We start from the raw sequence: 17,426 nt of genomic DNA, 5'->3' as shown, positions 1-17,426 counted from the left end.
TTCATAATTCATGAATCAGGGTCACATGGTCACACAATAACACACAATTATGATCTGGTAAAAAAAAGAGAGTACCTGTTATCGAATAGCAGATACCTAGGGCAGACAAGGGTCTTAAAAACGGCTTGATACATTCAAATTATGGATTGAAGAAATTCAAGACATCTTATGCGTGGCCCGTGTTTTCCATAACACAAGGGACACGTTGAAAATAAAGATATAAATAGTCTTTTCAGTTCAAAATAAAATGTAAAAAGTAGCACTTGTTAGAAAAATACAAATGATCATTGGCATATAAATGTATTTATTTCTTCCCACTCGCTGTGTAAATTTGACAACAGTAGAACTGGATTGTTTAATTGTACAACACAATTACTAATCGATAGAGCATAGCAACAAAATGAAACAGATATAAAGGGGAAAATACGTTGTAAAAACCTTGGCACAAATGAATCAATAATGCCACCATGTTGTAAAACGAGGTAAATCTGACTTGTGCTGTCAAGCATCTATCAGTGATTATTAATATCACGTAAACATATACATGCATTTTTAAAGATCTCTTAAACAGGTGACAGCGCTAGAATAGAAAAGACCAAAAAGCACGAATTAAAACCATTTTAAGTTCGAAAGTGGAGATAAGTGCAATACATTCCAGCTGTGCGTTTTACTGCCGCATTACAATGCAAGGTCGAGGTTGGAGCTGTTCCATAGTGAAAGTGCTGAACTGCAGTTCATGTGTTCTGCAAAACACGCTCCTCGATTAAGAAATATAATGGTCGAGGGCAAATTATAAATAAAAAAAACACTCGATTTAAGTTTATGCACTTGCTGCACACACCTCAAGCTGCACGCAAGGTTCAATGTGGGAGGTCCGGTGTTTTTAAATTCTATTCCCTGTTTCTCGAAACAGGGATCCGTCACCTCAAGTGGACCTTTGCGCTCATGCGGGTCGCTTGAATCAGTTGCCACGACGTTCACTTGAGCTTTGGAGTTGTAATCTGTAGCCTAAGCAACTGTTTTAGTAAGCTTGAATCTTCCAAGACGGTAAGATTTGACAGCACGCACAACGAGCGCTCATTACGCCTTTCACAATTGTCGCTTAAATGGCCTCGGGCAAAGTGAATGGCCACGCGTTGACTACTTGTGGCTTCAACTCCATCTTTTCTTTCTGTTTGAGGTGCACCCGTCCGTGCCGTTTCCTTTCGTCGCTCCTGGCGAAGCGTTTGCCGCACACATCGCAAGAAAAAGGTTTCTCGCCGGTATGAGTGCGGGTGTGCGTGGTCAGATGGTCGCTTCTGCTGAAGCTCCGCAAACAGATGCGGCACTGGAAAGGTTTGTGTCCCGTGTGGATGCGGATGTGCCTGTTGAGCTCATCCGACCGGGAGAAGCGCCGGTCGCAGGTCTCCATCGGACACGTGAAGGGCTTCTCTTTGGCCGGTCCGGTGGAGGAGGCAGGGCTCTTTCTTACACGATTAGGTTTCTGAGCCCGTGTGTAAGTTTGACTGAAAGACTCCGGCAACAGTGATGAATACAGTACCGAGTCTATTGTGGAAGTCGAGTAGCTGGTGTCGCAACTCGACTGGAGTTCAATATTTGGAAAAATGGTCGGTTTTAAAAGACTGGTGGGTGGGATATCCATAACTGGAGTGGAGTAGTTAAACATGGGAGCACTGAAGCCCTGTGTGCAAGTATCTCCAAAGCACTGCTCCTGTTTAAGGGTACTCTCCACTTTGAATTCAGTCTCCGGGTTTGAGCAAATGGGGGAATAAGAGTCCAAAAGTTCTTTCACGTCCACCTGTTGTTGATCAGCTTGAAAACTATTCGACATGGAGAACGGCTCTGACTGGAAGCCAGCATCCAAGTACGACTTGTTGAAGGTCCCCCACTCGTAACAGCTGCTCTCGAATTCATTTTTGATGACCACCGGGAACGTCGCGCTCTCAGACAGCGGCTCCGCGTCTTGCGCAGAGGAGGCAAAGTTTAAATGCGATGTAGCGGTGTCTTGGGCCTGCGCGGCGGTCTGGGAGTCCGGGTAGCTGTGGCCTGCCTGTCCCGGGGAATACAGCGGCGGGGTGGTGCACGTGGAGGCCTGCGTTTGGACGCCCTCGTCGCCGAAACTGCTACGGCTTGCGTTCATCGCTCCGTCTGCACACTGATGCGCATCCGACACAGGGGTAGTTGAGATGCCAACGATTTCGGTGATCATGTTGAGCAGTGTTTCCGTGCTGCACGGTGTTCCTTGAGATGTTTCCACATAGAAGCTGCCTGAGTAAGCTAAGGAGGTTGCGTAGCTTTCTTTCGGACCCTGACAAGAGTTATATTGATCTGTACTCGTGGGCTCCGTTTTGGGGGTAATAGGCGCACCTGATGTGGAGAAAAAACAGGCATGCGTCAGTGCCTTCAGTGAAATGTGCAATCAGTTATATAACTAGGCTTTATAGTTTCGTGAGTGGCTCGAATTAACTTGCATTATGTTATTTTTAATGCAGCAGTACTGAAATCTTGTCTTTAATACATAGAGCTAAGATTTTTTTAAAGATCTGTCAGAAACTCACCGTGTGCAAACTGGGCAGGTGCTGTTCTTCCAGAATCCATGAAAACATCCTGGCTGTCTTTGGAGCCGTGAGTTTCCATCGCTATCGCAGAACTGTTACAGTTTTCAAACTGAGAGTAGAAAGAATCTTGAGAGTTCAAATCCATGTTGTTAAGCATCTTTCCGTGAATGGCTTTCCAATGGCTGTCTGTCCGAGCAGGTTATTGATAAGGGGGTATTGCAAACACAAGAAAGAGCAAAAAACGATCCGATAGTTAAGTCCGTGAAGGCGTTCGTCCAAAGAAGAAATGTAAATACTTTGGAATTCCCCCTTTTTGAGATCTGCGTCAAGGTAATATAGCTCTCCAGCTATCTGTAGATGTGTAGATCTGTTGATTCTCACACCAACGGCTTCCCTTCGCTCGGCTTTTATACACTCCGTCTCACCGATCAGCCCTCCTCCCCATTCATTGTCTCCAGTGAGAGGATTCCCCGCTGCGTGTCATCTTCGTGACCATATATGGACAGAGGATATGACGGGCTTCCCCAAAAAAGGAGAGTTACGGTTCTGACGCTTCAACAAGACTGTCGTTAAGTGTACGGGAACGACGGAGAGCCAGGCTAAAGCTATGAATGTTTCTCAGCTAATTAAAATTTAACCACTATGCATTAGACTGGGTTTTCGCAGACGTATGTACGCGTTCCTCACGAAAATAAACTGAAAGTGTTTCATGAAAACAAAATGTCCTTTTCAGTTTCTGTCGTCCTCAAAGCAATCTCTAAAATTCGACATCGAATTTGAGGGTATTTACTTTAATTTCGTTTTATGAAGGTCTTGTAAATTTTAAATAATTTACTAAGAGATATTTAACAAACTTCACAAACTTTCACGACATGCTGTTCGTAGCGACATAAGAAATATCTGCAATCAAGCAATTAACTGGCTGTGAACGCAGACAAATTTGTTTTGAATATCAGTTTGTTAGGACATGCAAATGAGCAATGAGGTAAAAAGGCATTGGGCAGAGCTTCAATATGTATCATAAACGTGAAAAGCAACTCTCATTCATATCCCTCTCGTTTTTTGAGCAAAAATGATAGTATCACCTTATTAACCTTTTCACCTTATTAATGTTTTGTCATTACCTTGAACAGGCTGTAAAGTCAATGCAGTCTGAAAATTCACATTTTCCAGAACATAAGCTTGACTGCTTGTAGACTAGATATGCTTTGATACAGATTCATAGAACATCATAAAATAGATAGAAAACAAATCTAATTAAAATGTACAACATTAAGTAAAACGGCCATGAGACAAATGTGAATATTTCCTGGAACAAGTAGATTGTTGAGACGCTCTGCCATCCTGTCGCGCAGAGCTGGCGGTAAAAGTGCTCTGTTGTCCAGCACCATGGAGAGCGCCACTTGAAATAGCAGGCTACTCCATTCTACAATTATAGTTCACGGCCTGGAGTCTGTGTACGATGCTATATCAGTGACATTCTTGCTGTCGGTCTAATATAACAGTCAAAGTGAAAACGGTTTCCTTTTTCCTTGGCCATTTCTTTACCTTTTTCTTCATTGATTTATTTTGTAAAAATACATTATACGCAATTTATTCAAAATAACTCTTCGTGGTCAATTGTAGGTTGTTTAATTGTAGAAAACAGTAAATAAAAGTCACATCAACAAAGCAATAAGTGCATAAGTTGGCCTAATTATTCTTAAAAAGTACTAAGCAGAGTTACAATTTTATAATGTGTGGCATGGCTGGGTGAAGGTCACTACATTTTACAAGAGAAAATAAAATGATTTTTTTTTTTTTTTTATGGAACAGCTCTAGAAGCTGAAATGTATTTATAATTCATATTTATTTACATATGTACATACATACATACATAGAGATAAAAAATTTACATACACCTTCCAGAATCTGCTAAATGTTCATTATTTTACCAAAATAAGAGGGATCGTACAGAATGCATGTTATTTTTTTATTTAGTACTGATCTGAATAAGATATTTCACATAGAAGACGTTTACATATAGTCCACAAGAGAAAATAATAGTTTGATATAAAAAAAATGACCCTGTTCAAAAGTTTACATACACTTGATTCTTAATACTGTGTTGTTACCTGAATGATCCACAACTGTGTGTGTGTGTGTTTGTTGTTGTTTGTTTTATTTTTATTTTATTTTTTTTATTTTTAGTGATAGTTGTCAATGAGCTCCTTTTTTGTCCTAAACAGTTAACCTGCTGAAATCCTTCAGGTCCCACAAATTCTATGGTTTTTCAGCATTTTTTTGTAGCTGAACCCTTTCCAACAATGACTGGATAATTTTGCGATCCAAAAGGAAAACTGAGGAAAACTGAGGGAAATATGCAGTTATTACAGAAGGTTCAAATTCTCACTGATGCTCCAGAAGGAAACACAATGCAGTAAGATCCAGGGGTGTAAACTTTTGAACAGAATGAAGATGTGTACATTTTTCTTATTTTGCCTAAATATTTTTATTTTTTTCATTTAGTACTGCCTTCAGAAGCTACAGAAGATACTTACATGTTTCCCAGAAGACAAAATAAGTAAAATTTACCCTGATCTTCAAATTCAAAAAGTTTTCATCCCCTTAATGCATTGTGTTTCCTTCTAAAGCATCAGTGAGAATTTAAACCTTCTGTAATAGTTGCGTGTGAGTCCCTCAGTTGTCCTCAGTGTGAAAAGATGGATCTCAAAATCATGCAGTCATTGTTGGAAAGGGTTCAAATACACAAAAATGCTGAAAAACCAAAGAATTTGTGGGAGCTGAAGGTTTTTTCTGAAGAACAGCAGACAGTTTAAATGTTCAGGACAAACAAGGGACTCATGAACAACTATCACTAAACAAAAAACAAAAACAAAAACAAAAACCACAGCTGTGGATCAATCACAGTATTAAGAATCAAGTGTATGTAAACTTTTGATCAGGGTCATTTTCATAAATGTAACTATTATTTTCTCTTGTGGACTATATGTAAACATCTTTTATGTGAAATATCTTATCCAGGTCATACTAAATACGTGCAGTTTGAGTGATTCCTCTTATTTTGGTAAAATAATTAACATTTTGCAGATTCTGCAAGGCATATGTAAACTTTTGACCTCAACTATAAGTGCAAGATTGTTTACCTGACAGTTTGTTATTAAAACAAAAAGTCAATTAATGTTGACATCTTTATTTGTCATTGACCCATTATTGCAAAACTAGGCCAATTTCTGCGATTTTGCCTCTTCAACAGGAAATGATAGCAATATTGAAAGTTACTGAACATTATTTAAAAACAGTTTTTCTAAGAAGGCATTTCATAAGAACAAAAAAGTAGCCTAGAATTTAGATTAATAAAATTAAAGTTATGTTTTGCAGCCTCTTAGCCAAATGTTCTAAAAATTACAACAGTAGCACATGGAAACTCCTACACTGGTGGCTTTACTCTCTACAACTACAATTCCCCGTTGCAAAATCCAGTTTAATCTGGAAACTGTGTCTTGGAACATAGTAGCTGGCTGAACAGCCACCATGCTCAAAAAACAGCTTGAACTGTGGAGCAGCTAATGATCAGAGATATCATGTTCCAAAACACAGCTACCAGCTTAAGCAGTATTGGGTAGAGTATTACATTGTAGTGGGTATGTGGAAACTTTACGATAAGTTCAGGTGCCTTTTATAATCACTTGAGAACTGTGATTTGCCCCATCCAGCTATGTCGTAATAGCTGTGACTGCCACTCTTGTGCAGTATTATTTTACACAGGCCACTGGAGCACTAGTGGAGGACAAGAAGAGATGAGAAAGAATATGTTGAGCAGTGGGTAGAAAAAAGCGAGGCACTCATTTAGCACAAGCCTACTCAAGAATCCTTTGTCCACCAAATCTATTTATGTATTGTTTTATTTTATGGCTTCTTTTTTTTACTGAACAGCATGTGCATACAATAGTTGAAAAATATTGGCAGTTGCAGTATTTTTCATTTATTTTGGAACAGCCTTGAGTAAATAGATTGGCCATGTAACCCATTTAGGCGAGGTTTCCATAAATACATATGCACGATGACAAAGAAGTGGCCATATGCATGATGGAACTGGCTTTGGCGGTGCACGAAATATTCCTCTTATTATGATGATACAAAATCGCACTTAACAACGAGTTTGACATTTTCTGGAGGTAACCGTTCGCATCACGCTACTTTCCCCTATTCGAGCCCCTAATATCCCCCTCTCCAGTGGTCTCTCCCAGTTGACCTAAACCTATTAAAAAGCTCTCCTCTTAAAGAGTTCATAACACTGAGACGCTGTTGTGATAACTGCCGAGTAGCGCTCACCTCTCGCCTCTGCAAAATGCCACGGAGCTCAGTAATGGATTTATGTAATTCCTGCACTTACCAAGATTATTATACCAAAGAAATGCAATGAAGGTAAAAGTGTAATGAGACCATCGATCTGTCGGTATTTTCTTAAAAGTTTGTTTGAAAGGAAACGTCGGATGATCTGAGCTCGCACTGCGGTATCTACAGATATCTTAAGCCCATTTAGTCTTTAAATAGGCAAAATAGATGTCTACGGATAATATTGGTTCATCAGTATAAGCTCCTGCCAGTGCAATGCATGTGACAATGAAATGAATATTGCGTCTTCACTCATTTTCTTTCATGCTCGTGATCCATCTGTTCATAGCAGCATTTTTGTAGAAAGCTGAACAACACCATTATCAAATGGTATAATCGTATCCACTCATAATTTGACTAATTCCCAAGGCAATGATTGAGCTGAGGGAAGAAGCAGCACTGCAAAGAGAAAGTTGGAAAATATTGCATCTAACAGTACAAAAATAGAGCAATAAAAAGGAGCAACCTGTAAAATATTATGATAACTACTGCAAAAAGCTTAGGTTCAAGCTAATGGGCTTGAAATGCATGAAAACATACTGAAAAGAAAGGCTTTGGAGTACTTTCAAGAATGTCTGGTAGGTTTTCAAGAGGCAGAGGAATCATACGCCCTCCGCATCACATTTCTGCAGTATGTCCCACATTACAAACCCCCAACGGCACCGGATGAAGGCTCATCTTCCTCAAACCATAGCAACAATGTGAAGCCGAAAAAAGGGATTGGGAGAGCTAACATCAGAGATTCCACGACCGGAAACACGACTCGATGCAAGCTTGCATCACGCTGCCAAATCATTTTGCTTTCTTCTCCCTTTCACTCACAATCCCATGCATGACTACGCTCCAGCGCCTGAACCCCTTTCAGAAAGCACCGATCTTTTGAACCGGCGACTTATCGCTCTCCTCCGACTACGGAGTGTGGGAGTGGGGTTAGGGAAGCCCGATTGCAAAACCGAAACCCCACTCAGCGAGCTGCAGGTTTCCCTTGCAGTTCCAGAAATACACCCTTGCGCTCGCCCACCCTTGTCCCCGGACATCCATCCTCGCCTTTCAGGCTGGGAGGGGCCGGAGCTCAGGCTTTCTTCCTGATCGTGACTGCGGAGGGTTCCAGCAGTTCCCCGCCCGCTCTGACTGACACCCCCACATTCCCAGCAACCTCTTCTCTACTCTGAGCCACAGCTACAGAGCATACCAGCAGGCCAATCTGGCTCTCCTCCAGCTACCTGGAGTTATCTAATCACGATAAATGAGGATAAATTAGCTTAGCACCACAGCGACAGGGCTCACTTCTTGTTACGCAGCAGGGCGCTCAACACTGTGGCACTCTTGCTTGTTACGGGGATGAGGCCCATAACTTTTTCCTCAACTCCCCACCTGCCACATGAGCCATTTGGAGAAATCAACAAACTCATTGTGCACTTGCATGGCGGTCCTCTTCCTACGGTGTAATTCAAGCACTGCGTATTTCTTCAGGAGGCAGACTTCATAACGACTGACCCCATCAAGGTGATTCAGTAAAAGCCAATAAAAGAATTCATCACCTTTTCTGAGGGACAACTACAGACTGAAAAGGAATGAGTCTATTCAAACAGATTGCACTGCTGCTATGAGGAAACCAAATAAGAATGTGGCGTCTCTCTCTCTCTCTCTTTTTCCTCGCTAACATAAGTAACTATGGTAACAGGCGCTCTGCATGGCACTGCTTCCACAAGCTCTCCAGAAATAAAACTGTTGGGCTAAGAGCGAGCAGGTAAAGACAAAAGATCCCGGGCGCCACTATTTATAGAGGCAGGCTTACATAATCTCCACACAGACCAGCGCTGGCCGAGGGAGGTTGGGTTTTGGGGTGAGTGGCACTGGGGCACCGGCCCCAGAATCGAGTGTGCGAGAGTGGCGTCTGGAGGTTACACTGAAGATTATGAGCTACAGGAGGGGGAGGAAGTAGGAAAGAAAGAGTTTGAACAGAGAGGGGAAAAGACGACCGTGGATTGGATTTGATGGTTGCACTGCTAAAGGGTGAACGCTTGGCAATGCGCTTGTTGATCAGCAACTCAAGCTCCCATGGGACGCATATCAGCCTGTGGTGGTGGGAGATATTCGCCATTGAACGTCACTGTTTCAGCGATTACATCACCACTTGATTCACTGAGGTAACAAGTGCTTATGACAGATGGAAAGAATGCTGTCAGGGATAACAAACAAAAGACTTTACCTACAGGGAAAGTGAGCCACACTCACTACATTCCACACAAAATCAAAAGGGCCTGAGACGACAATGTCACAATCTGTTTGGCTAATGATACTGGAATGACTGAAGTGGAGTATGGATGTAAAAAGGTTTAGTATATGGAATTGGACAAGTCTTCTATAGTTGATACAGTAGCTTGTTTAAGAGACCTGGTGTCACAAAACACTTGTTTGACGCACCGAGTGTGACTAAATGGCTCCCCCTAGCAGTCGTATACAGTCATTACACCCCCCACATTATAATATTGATTCTTTTGAGCTTGACTGAATGAGGTGTGAATGAACAGCTTCATTGTTATCCATCAGTTGATACAATCAGCAAACGAAACTCTCACACTCCATGAAACAGGAAGCTTTGAGAATGTAATGCAATAACTGTCCCATTACGGGGCAAAAGTGTGACTCACATAAATATGCCCCAACAACTCTTACCAATGGATGCAAACAGAGGCTCGGGATCTCATCAATGCGCAAATGGAGGAAATCTGACTCATCTATTTATGCCTGTGCGTTAGATCTCGCTAATGCTGTTTTGGCTATTATCCCATTGTACCGTGCGTTTAAGGAGAGGGAGGGGGATTGCGCATTGAGTGTTTTAGTCACACCGAACAACCAAAAACTACAAAGGCTGGGAGATGCATTTCAAATGGCAACAGCTATGAGGGCACACATGCTATTATGCCCAAGGGGAATGAAAATATAGAGGAAGATGTGAGTTTATCTCCTCTCTCATCGTTCGTCATATTGCTCACGTTGCCACATGGTTCTTTCATTGTCTGAAAGATGTTGTAAAAAAAAAAAAAAATAAAAATATCAAATATAGCATGACTCACCAACAGGCTTAAGTCTCCAAAACACTGCTGACGCAACCAGGAGTGTGTAAACAGAGGGATGTCAACACTTTTGAACTTTCCCTCCGATCATCAACAACACACTTAAATGATCACAATTAATCTACAAGCTTAGCTACCGTTCCTCTTACAGGCCCCAAAAGTGTTGCTTCACTAAACAGTAAACCTACTTAATGAATAACAATTAAGACACTTTAGGTAAGGAACAGTAATTTAATACACTAATATATATGTAACCTGTGTTTATAAGCTTCTTGCAGATTCTGAAGCTCAGTTGAATGAAAGCAGAAAGCCTTTTTATAGCGTAAATACTACTTACAATTAATAATTGTTTTTTAGTCATTTAAGTCAATGAGCTAAACATTATTTATTTTCTGCTTAATCAGCCAGCGGTTAAGATTTTTACTTCACCTACCAAGATTTTAATTTCTTTAGAAAGAAAATCAACTAAATCAAAACGCAGTTATCCAACTGTGTGTTAGACATCTATATAACATTATCTTAAGTGATACATGTGACCCTGGAGCTCAAAACCAGTCGTAAGTAGCACTGGTATATTTGCAGCAATGGCCAACAGTTCATTGTATGGGTCAAAATTATCGATTTTTCTTTTATGCCAAAAATCATTAGGATATTAAGATCATGTTCCATGAAGAAATTCTGTAAATTTCCTACCGTAAACATATCAAAACCTTAATTTTTGTTAGTAATTTGCACTGCTAAGAACTTCATTTGGACAACTTTAAAGGCATTTTTTTTCACCTTCAGATTCCAGATTTTTAAATACTGCCTATAATAAATATTTTAAAAATATACGTCAATATACATCAAACCATACATCAATGGAAAGCTTATTTATTCAGCTTTCAGATGATGTATAAATCTCAGTTTCAAAAAAATTGACCCTTATGACTGGTTTCGTGGTCCTGGGTCACAAATTATCATCAATTGTAACAGAAATGTACAGGCATATACAACATAAGCCATAAAAATGAATGTACAAGATTAACTGTCTGGAAAGGGAAGTGTTCTTTCAACTGGCCTGAAATGCTCTCACACTGGCACTGGACCATCTTGTTGAACCCTGTTTAATATGGCACCTCTCAATATTCTGTGAGAATAGAACGTATTCTTCAATGTTAGCATTAGTGTATAAGCAAGAACCTCATTCTCAAAGTGAACTATGCACTAGTCTTCATTTGACAATGTGGCAAGAAATGTTGACTGGGTTTCTACACAAACACTTACCTTATGTTCAATAATTTTATGACTCAAAGAAAACTGAGACTGCCTACCTGAAACAGAATAAAAATACATGTAGAGACACAGACAAAGAATATATACTTTCCTGCGAAACAATATATTTTTCATTTTTTTGTTATACTTAAGGTCACTGCACTCTGAGTCCGAAATTTTCGCATGTTAAAAAATAAATACGTTTACATACTGCCTCCGAAAAAAAAAAAAAAAAACGCATATGAAAATTTCGGACTCAGTGTGCAATGAACTTCAAATGTTTTCACACATCTAACTAGAATCGGAAAAACTACAATTACACTGAACTGAAATAAGTTTAAGTGTAATTTTTTTAACCACAGAAGCAAAAGCAAAGATTGTTAAGACTAACTTTGAAGGTTGGCTTGACAAAGGCATGTTTGAAAAAAAAAAAGTGTAAAAATGTCTGAAAGAATTACACATACATTGCAATTCAGTATATTTCTTTTTCTGCCATTGGAATTCAACCTCCTGTGAAGCGTGACCAATTCAATTCAAACTCTAACAAAAGAATTACATACAGTACAAAGAGAGCAAATCTCCAACCCTAATTATAAATTACATAACACTTTAAAAAAAAATCCATAAAGAGATTATCTGAATATAAAGTCCAAAATTCAATTCAGATGAAGAATGATTTTATAAGAAGTTTTGAATTTATTCTGTCAAATGAAGCCAAACAGCAATGGACCACAATAAGTGCACTGCTCTTCCTGGTTCAAACAGATGGTGTTGTTTAGTTTGATCCAGAAAAAGCCTACGGCTTTTCAAACCTGAGGATATAATCACATTAAACTGGACGTTAAACTGAAATATTTAATCAGGACTCTTCATTATTATATTAAATGAACAAATAAAAAAGTCCACCAGTTACCTAAATTACGTAAAAATGAATTACACTTTGTTTTAACAAACATATGGCACCAGTTGAGCATCTTGATTTATCATTCTGATTTTTCCCTGCTAATCATTTTTAATACTCTTCAGCCATTATGAGTACAGTCAGAGCCGACCAGCCAGTAAAGGGGTGGCTACCCTGCCCCCTTCCAGTGCTATCATTATACTGTTCCCAGATGTATCCAGTCTCCATATACTGCTTGTAAACATTATTGATGATGTTAGTCCTGAGCTCTTGATATAGGATAGCTGCCTTCTCTTTGTATGGCCCTTCTATGCTGCCATAGTGATGCAGTGCTCTAACTGCCAGGTAGTTGATGTTGATCCAGATGGGTCCACGCCAGTACGGGGCATCGTGTTCCGTGTTCCTCTTCATGTAGATGGGATCTGAGCGCGAGAGCGAGCGCAGACCATAGGGTGTCCAAAGGCGTTCGGGATCTTGAATGTCCCGCAAAATATGCTCTATTTTTGGCGAGTCCGGTGCCAGAATTTGTAGCAAGAACGGAAAAAGGCTAACATAGCCTAATGCATTCACATACTGCAGCTTAGGGGCTTTACGAACAGAGCGAACCCACCGCGTAACTGGGAACTGGTGCCGTGGTTGTCCAGGAGGCACGAACACTTTCTCCTGCAGAAGTGAGACTGCCTGGGTGTGATTTCCATAATCACTGAAGGCGTGTAGATTCTCGGACCAATGCAGTTTGTTTAACAGATCATTATTACTGAGAGTACGATGGGTGTTTTCATACACCTGGTGGGGTTCCCCAAGTATTCGTGCCACATTTGCCATGATGCCAGAGGCCAGGGTCATCCAGCAATACAAGTCCACATGCCTCTCATCAGCAGATGGGTGGGAAGCCCGTGGGTAGTCATCCAGGCCAGAGGTCAGGGTTTTGGGATTTAGGAAAAGGTTGGTGTCTTTGTCCCGGCCTCGCCAGCGGTAGGAGTTGGCAAGTGGTCCAGCTTGTGTGGTGTTAAACCATTCAAACCAAATTTGCAGTCTTGGGTACAACCTTTTCAATAAAGGAAGCATGGTTTGAGAGGATGACAACTCTGGTTGAGCATCCAGCTGTTCCAGTAACTCCTGTAGGGCTAGGAAGAGTGTGGGCGGGTTGGCGTTTTCGTTGTGCTGCACTATAAACTCGGACGGTACTTTGCTGCGTGCTTCATCATCCAAGATTTGTTCGCGTGGGATCCAGCCCTCTACGTTGATAAGATCGAGCCAGTGTGCGATGACCTCCTGTGTTAACTGAGTGTCCCATTTGCTGATGAGGAGCTGATGAAATCCTTCGTCCCAAAGAAAGCCCCTTGGAAAAAAAGAGCGAGAAGGTACTGCTGTAAATAGCGGACCCTCTGGGTAAAGCACAGGGTGCTCATTATAAACCGACTGGACAACCGACTGTCCGAAGAAGTATCCCATGCCACCAAGCATGTTGCTTAAAGCTGCCATAGCAAATTTGATATGTGAAGATGTGAACCCTTTAGCTTGGAGGCCAAATGTACTCTCAAACTTCTCATCAAACGCCACCTTACGCTTCTCCAGCTCGTCCGTAAGAACAGAGCCCACAAGTTGATCCGGTCGTTCCCGGAAGCTTCCGGATTCAAACAAAACTTCAATCTGGAAAGGGGTTTGAACGGTTACTTGATGCACCACAAAATCACTCTCCATCTTGGGATCTTTCTGTTGGTTCTGGTGGTTGGTGACTTTGTAAGAATCCACGGCAAAATAATGTCTTTTTTCGCCTTTGGGAGGACTGAAAACAAACTTGTGATTTAGGCTGTTCTTCACTATATCTGTTAGCTTATCAAGGCCAGGGCTCTTAGTTTGCAGGTAGTTATATCTGAAAAGAAAAAGAGTAAAAGTGTAAAACAATACAGTAACTTGTTAAAATAATGACAGAAAACCTTTTTTTCCCTCACACCCCTCCATTCTGTTCATCAGAAAGTCATATTAATAATTAACTCAATTGAAGATTTTCTGTATTTTAAAAATACACTAAATTTCAAAACTAAAGGCCAGGACACACCAAGCCGACTTCAAAGAACTAGCAGCAATGAAAGCCTACGATGTACTGGAAAGCCGAGCAACTGGACCAAAGAGCTGCGCTTGAACACACCGCTCAGACTACAGCCGACTGCAAACTAACACACGTGTTTTATGCCTGCATGAGAAGATGTAGCTGTCTATATCAGCAGCTTTTAATAGTATATATTTGTCATTCAAAAAGACAAACCAAAACAAGGATATACAAAGCGTAAACAAAGCAGCCCTTGCTTACTATTTTGAATTTCAGTTACAAACTTTTTTAATTTTAAGTGGCTCATGTTGTTAGGAAAATATTTGTGACACTGGACCCCAAAACCAGTCATAGGTAGCACAGGTATATTTGTAGCAATAGCTAACAATATATTGTATGGGTCAAAATGATCTTTTTTTCTTTTATGCCAAAAATCATTAGGATATTAAGTAGCGATCATGTTCCGTGAAGATATTTTGTAAATTTCCTACCATAAATATATCAAAACTTAATTTTTGATTAGTAATATGCAATGCTAAGAACTTCATTTGGACAACTATAAAGGCGTTTTTCTCAATATTTTGATTTATTTTGCACCCTCAGATTCCAGATTTTCTGGAATACATGTTATATTCTGGAATAGTTATATCACAGCTAAATATTGTCCTATCCTAACAAACCATACATCAATTGAAAGCTTATTTATACAGCTTTCAGATGACATACACATCTCAGTTTCAAAAAAATGACCCTTATGACTGTTTTTGTGGTTTAGGGTAACATTTGTTCTTATTGAAATCACGTTGTTATTCGCATATTGAAATGCTTGGGTCACATAACATTAGAACAGGCTTCTGTTTGTGCTGCCTTCATTTACTTCCTAGTTTTCATCACTTCCGCTTTAATTCTCAGGCACTGACTCATTTGCTAAACTGAACATCCAATCAGAGTTTTCACTTTCTCCAACAGCCCTGACATGTTGAATCAGGCAAACTGGTGCCAACATGAGCTTGATGAGAGCCGACATCAAAAGAAACTTGCCCGACAGATGCTGACCGCCGGCTTGGTGTGTCCTGGCCTTAAAATGTTTACCATGTTTTGTATTGTAAAAAGGTGCAATAAATCAGTACATAATATATTTTATTAAAAAAACATGTGTAACTATTGCAAATAAAATACTACTTTAAGTTATTATTACAATTACATTATTTATTCTGTTGCAGTAAGTGATTGAAATTCTCCCTGTTACTTTTGTTCATAATACTACTACAAAATCTTGAAGTCAGCAATAAATGTAAGATACCTGGCATATTTGCCAATAGCACCTTCCCCTGCTGTGGGCTTGCCAAACGTGATCTTGAAGTTGCCAAGCTCCTCAGATGTTCCAGTCACAGAGCTCAAGCGATTTTTCTCCTCTACATGAGCCTGCAAAGAACCTTGAATATCTGTCGCAGCGTAAAACATGAGCGAAATCACAGGAGCCGAGGAAGCAGTGCTCTGCCAATCAGAAACAAAGACAGACTTGTTGTGATGAAGCAATTTCAATACAGAGATATACTATAATTCTAAATGTTTCTATGATTTTGTTTACCAGAAGTAACCACTTTAACTTTATATTACATTAACAGAACTACCAGAAAGCTGCAATGTTATGTGGATCTGATAAACTACGTCTACCATACTTTACAGTATCTGACCTTCAGAAAATCATACATATTGTATATTTTATATTCAATTTCATTTAATTACTTTTCCATGGACTGGCCTTCAATCTGTGACTCTCTTAAAGACCTAAATCTGTTCACATATCAACGTTGCCGCAATGATTTCTTAATGAATTGTCATTACGTTCAAAGTCATTTCTTCAGGTTTTCCCCTTATGTCAAATGAAAACAATCAATATCTGTGTTCCATTTAACTCCTATTATATTATAATTAAATATCCTTGTATTTGACAATATTATAATAATAAATCACCTAGCGATGGCTGTTAAACACATAAATTTCTTACATGTTGTTTTGCAGTAATCCTCCAAGTCCAGTCTCCTCCATGATCTCCACCCATACGCTTCACAAACTCTGTGGTCAGGGTAAAATCACGGTCATGGACCTCCTGGACTCCAAAAGAGACTCCGTCATGCATTAGCCATCCGTAGCCCAGCAAATGGTCCCCTTGCTCACAAGTGTGCCTAAGATTTGCATCCATTTCAGCAAACTGACGCATCCACATTAAGCCTAATTAAATTAATAGAAAAAGGCAGGCTTTGTAATAACCTCAAATCATCACAAAGACAAGTGTAAAAATACAGAGATGGTGCGTAAAGTGTGAATTTGAAACACCCCACCTGTCACAACAGATCTGGGACTTCTTGTTTTCATCCCGAAGTACACCTGTGGCCGATAGGTACCCCAATATCTTTCGGGAGACACAGCAGGACTTGAGCTATTAGCATCCAAGACCCGTGGAGAGGGGTGCAAGGTCACAACCCTCTTGGCCAAGGATGAGCGCATATAAAGGGCATAGAAAAACCAGATGAGACTGAAGATGCACAAACCGATGGATATATTGATAAACATCTTCCCAATGTCAGTTTTCTTCTTCTTCTCCTTGCGTGGGGGAGCAGGAGTTTTTTCCTCCTTTTTTGGGCTAGGTACTCCATCACCTGTTGCAACTCTCTTCCTCCGCCTACCCATCTTTCTTTTGACCTGACCAAGCTGGTCTGGGGACGACAGTCATTCAAATGCACCTGCAAATCACCACAAGTCAAGAGGTTTTGACTACAGTTAGCACACTGAGTGCATCTTAAGAAGCTCTCTGTCCTAAAGTAACACATTAACGTGAATATATGCTCCTGAAACAGGACTATAATTTTAATGTCTATGCACAAGATGCTGCAAATTGCATAAACAACTGGCTAAGTGAACAAAAGAATAAGGAAATGAATGAACGAGCGAGCGCATGAATTGATGAATGAATGAAAAAGATTCAGCTCGTCAGTGTCTACTTAACGCGTTTGCAGTTATTATTCTTTCAGTACTAAATGTAAACGATGCAATGAGCAAATTAACTATAAAAGGCAAACATAAAAGATAATTTTTGATGACGTTACCTTACGTACGTGTCAGTACTGTACTGAACTTCATAATCAGCAGCAGAGACACTTCCGCATTTCTCTGCGAAG

The 17,426-nt window shown here is 40.1% G+C and overlaps 2 protein-coding genes across 2 annotated transcripts; both read right to left on the bottom strand.

The window, feature by feature from the left end:
* Positions 1 to 328: 328 nt before the first annotated feature.
* LOC127169203 (zinc finger protein 629) lies at positions 329 to 2,939 on the bottom strand. Its single transcript, XM_051116403.1, has 2 exons — positions 2,559 to 2,939; positions 329 to 2,367 (listed from the first exon to the last, which is right to left on the bottom strand). Exons 1-2 carry the CDS (start codon positions 2,713 to 2,715, stop codon positions 1,103 to 1,105), a joined length of 1,422 nt encoding a protein of 473 aa, XP_050972360.1. The 5' UTR covers positions 2,716 to 2,939; the 3' UTR covers positions 329 to 1,102.
* A 7,845-nt stretch (positions 2,940 to 10,784) lies between these two features.
* On the bottom strand, positions 10,785 to 17,426 carry mogs (mannosyl-oligosaccharide glucosidase). Its single transcript, XM_051116354.1, has 5 exons — positions 17,355 to 17,426; positions 16,590 to 16,991; positions 16,256 to 16,479; positions 15,548 to 15,741; positions 10,785 to 14,067 (listed from the first exon to the last, which is right to left on the bottom strand). Exons 2-5 carry the CDS (start codon positions 16,936 to 16,938, stop codon positions 12,303 to 12,305), a joined length of 2,532 nt encoding a protein of 843 aa, XP_050972311.1. The 5' UTR covers positions 16,939 to 16,991; positions 17,355 to 17,426; the 3' UTR covers positions 10,785 to 12,302.

Source organism: Labeo rohita, chromosome 1, assembly GCF_022985175.1.
Source record: "Labeo rohita strain BAU-BD-2019 chromosome 1, IGBB_LRoh.1.0, whole genome shotgun sequence".
In the NCBI taxonomy this organism is placed as follows: domain Eukaryota; kingdom Metazoa; phylum Chordata; class Actinopteri; order Cypriniformes; family Cyprinidae; genus Labeo; species Labeo rohita.
This window is presented reverse-complemented; position numbering and strand designations above follow the sequence as displayed.

Bases quoted from the DNA above. Each gene is read 5' to 3' on its own strand.
- mogs (XM_051116354.1), bottom strand. From the start codon at position 16,938: ATGGGTAGGCGGAGGAAGAGAGTTGCAACAGGTGATGGAGTACCTAGC. The intron at 15,742-16,255 runs GTAAGAAATTTA...TCTGATTGGCAG, and splicing joins GGATTACTGCAAAACAACAT to AGCACTGCTTCCTCGGCTCC. The intron at 14,068-15,547 runs GTATCTTACATT...TTTTCTTTTCAG, and splicing joins GCTATTGGCAAATATGCCAG to ATATAACTACCTGCAAACTA.
- LOC127169203 (XM_051116403.1), bottom strand. From the start codon at position 2,715: ATGCTTAACAACATGGATTTGAACTCTCAAGATTCTTTCTACTCTCAG. The intron at 2,368-2,558 runs GTGAGTTTCTGA...TCTCCACATCAG, and splicing joins ACCTGCCCAGTTTGCACACG to GTGCGCCTATTACCCCCAAA.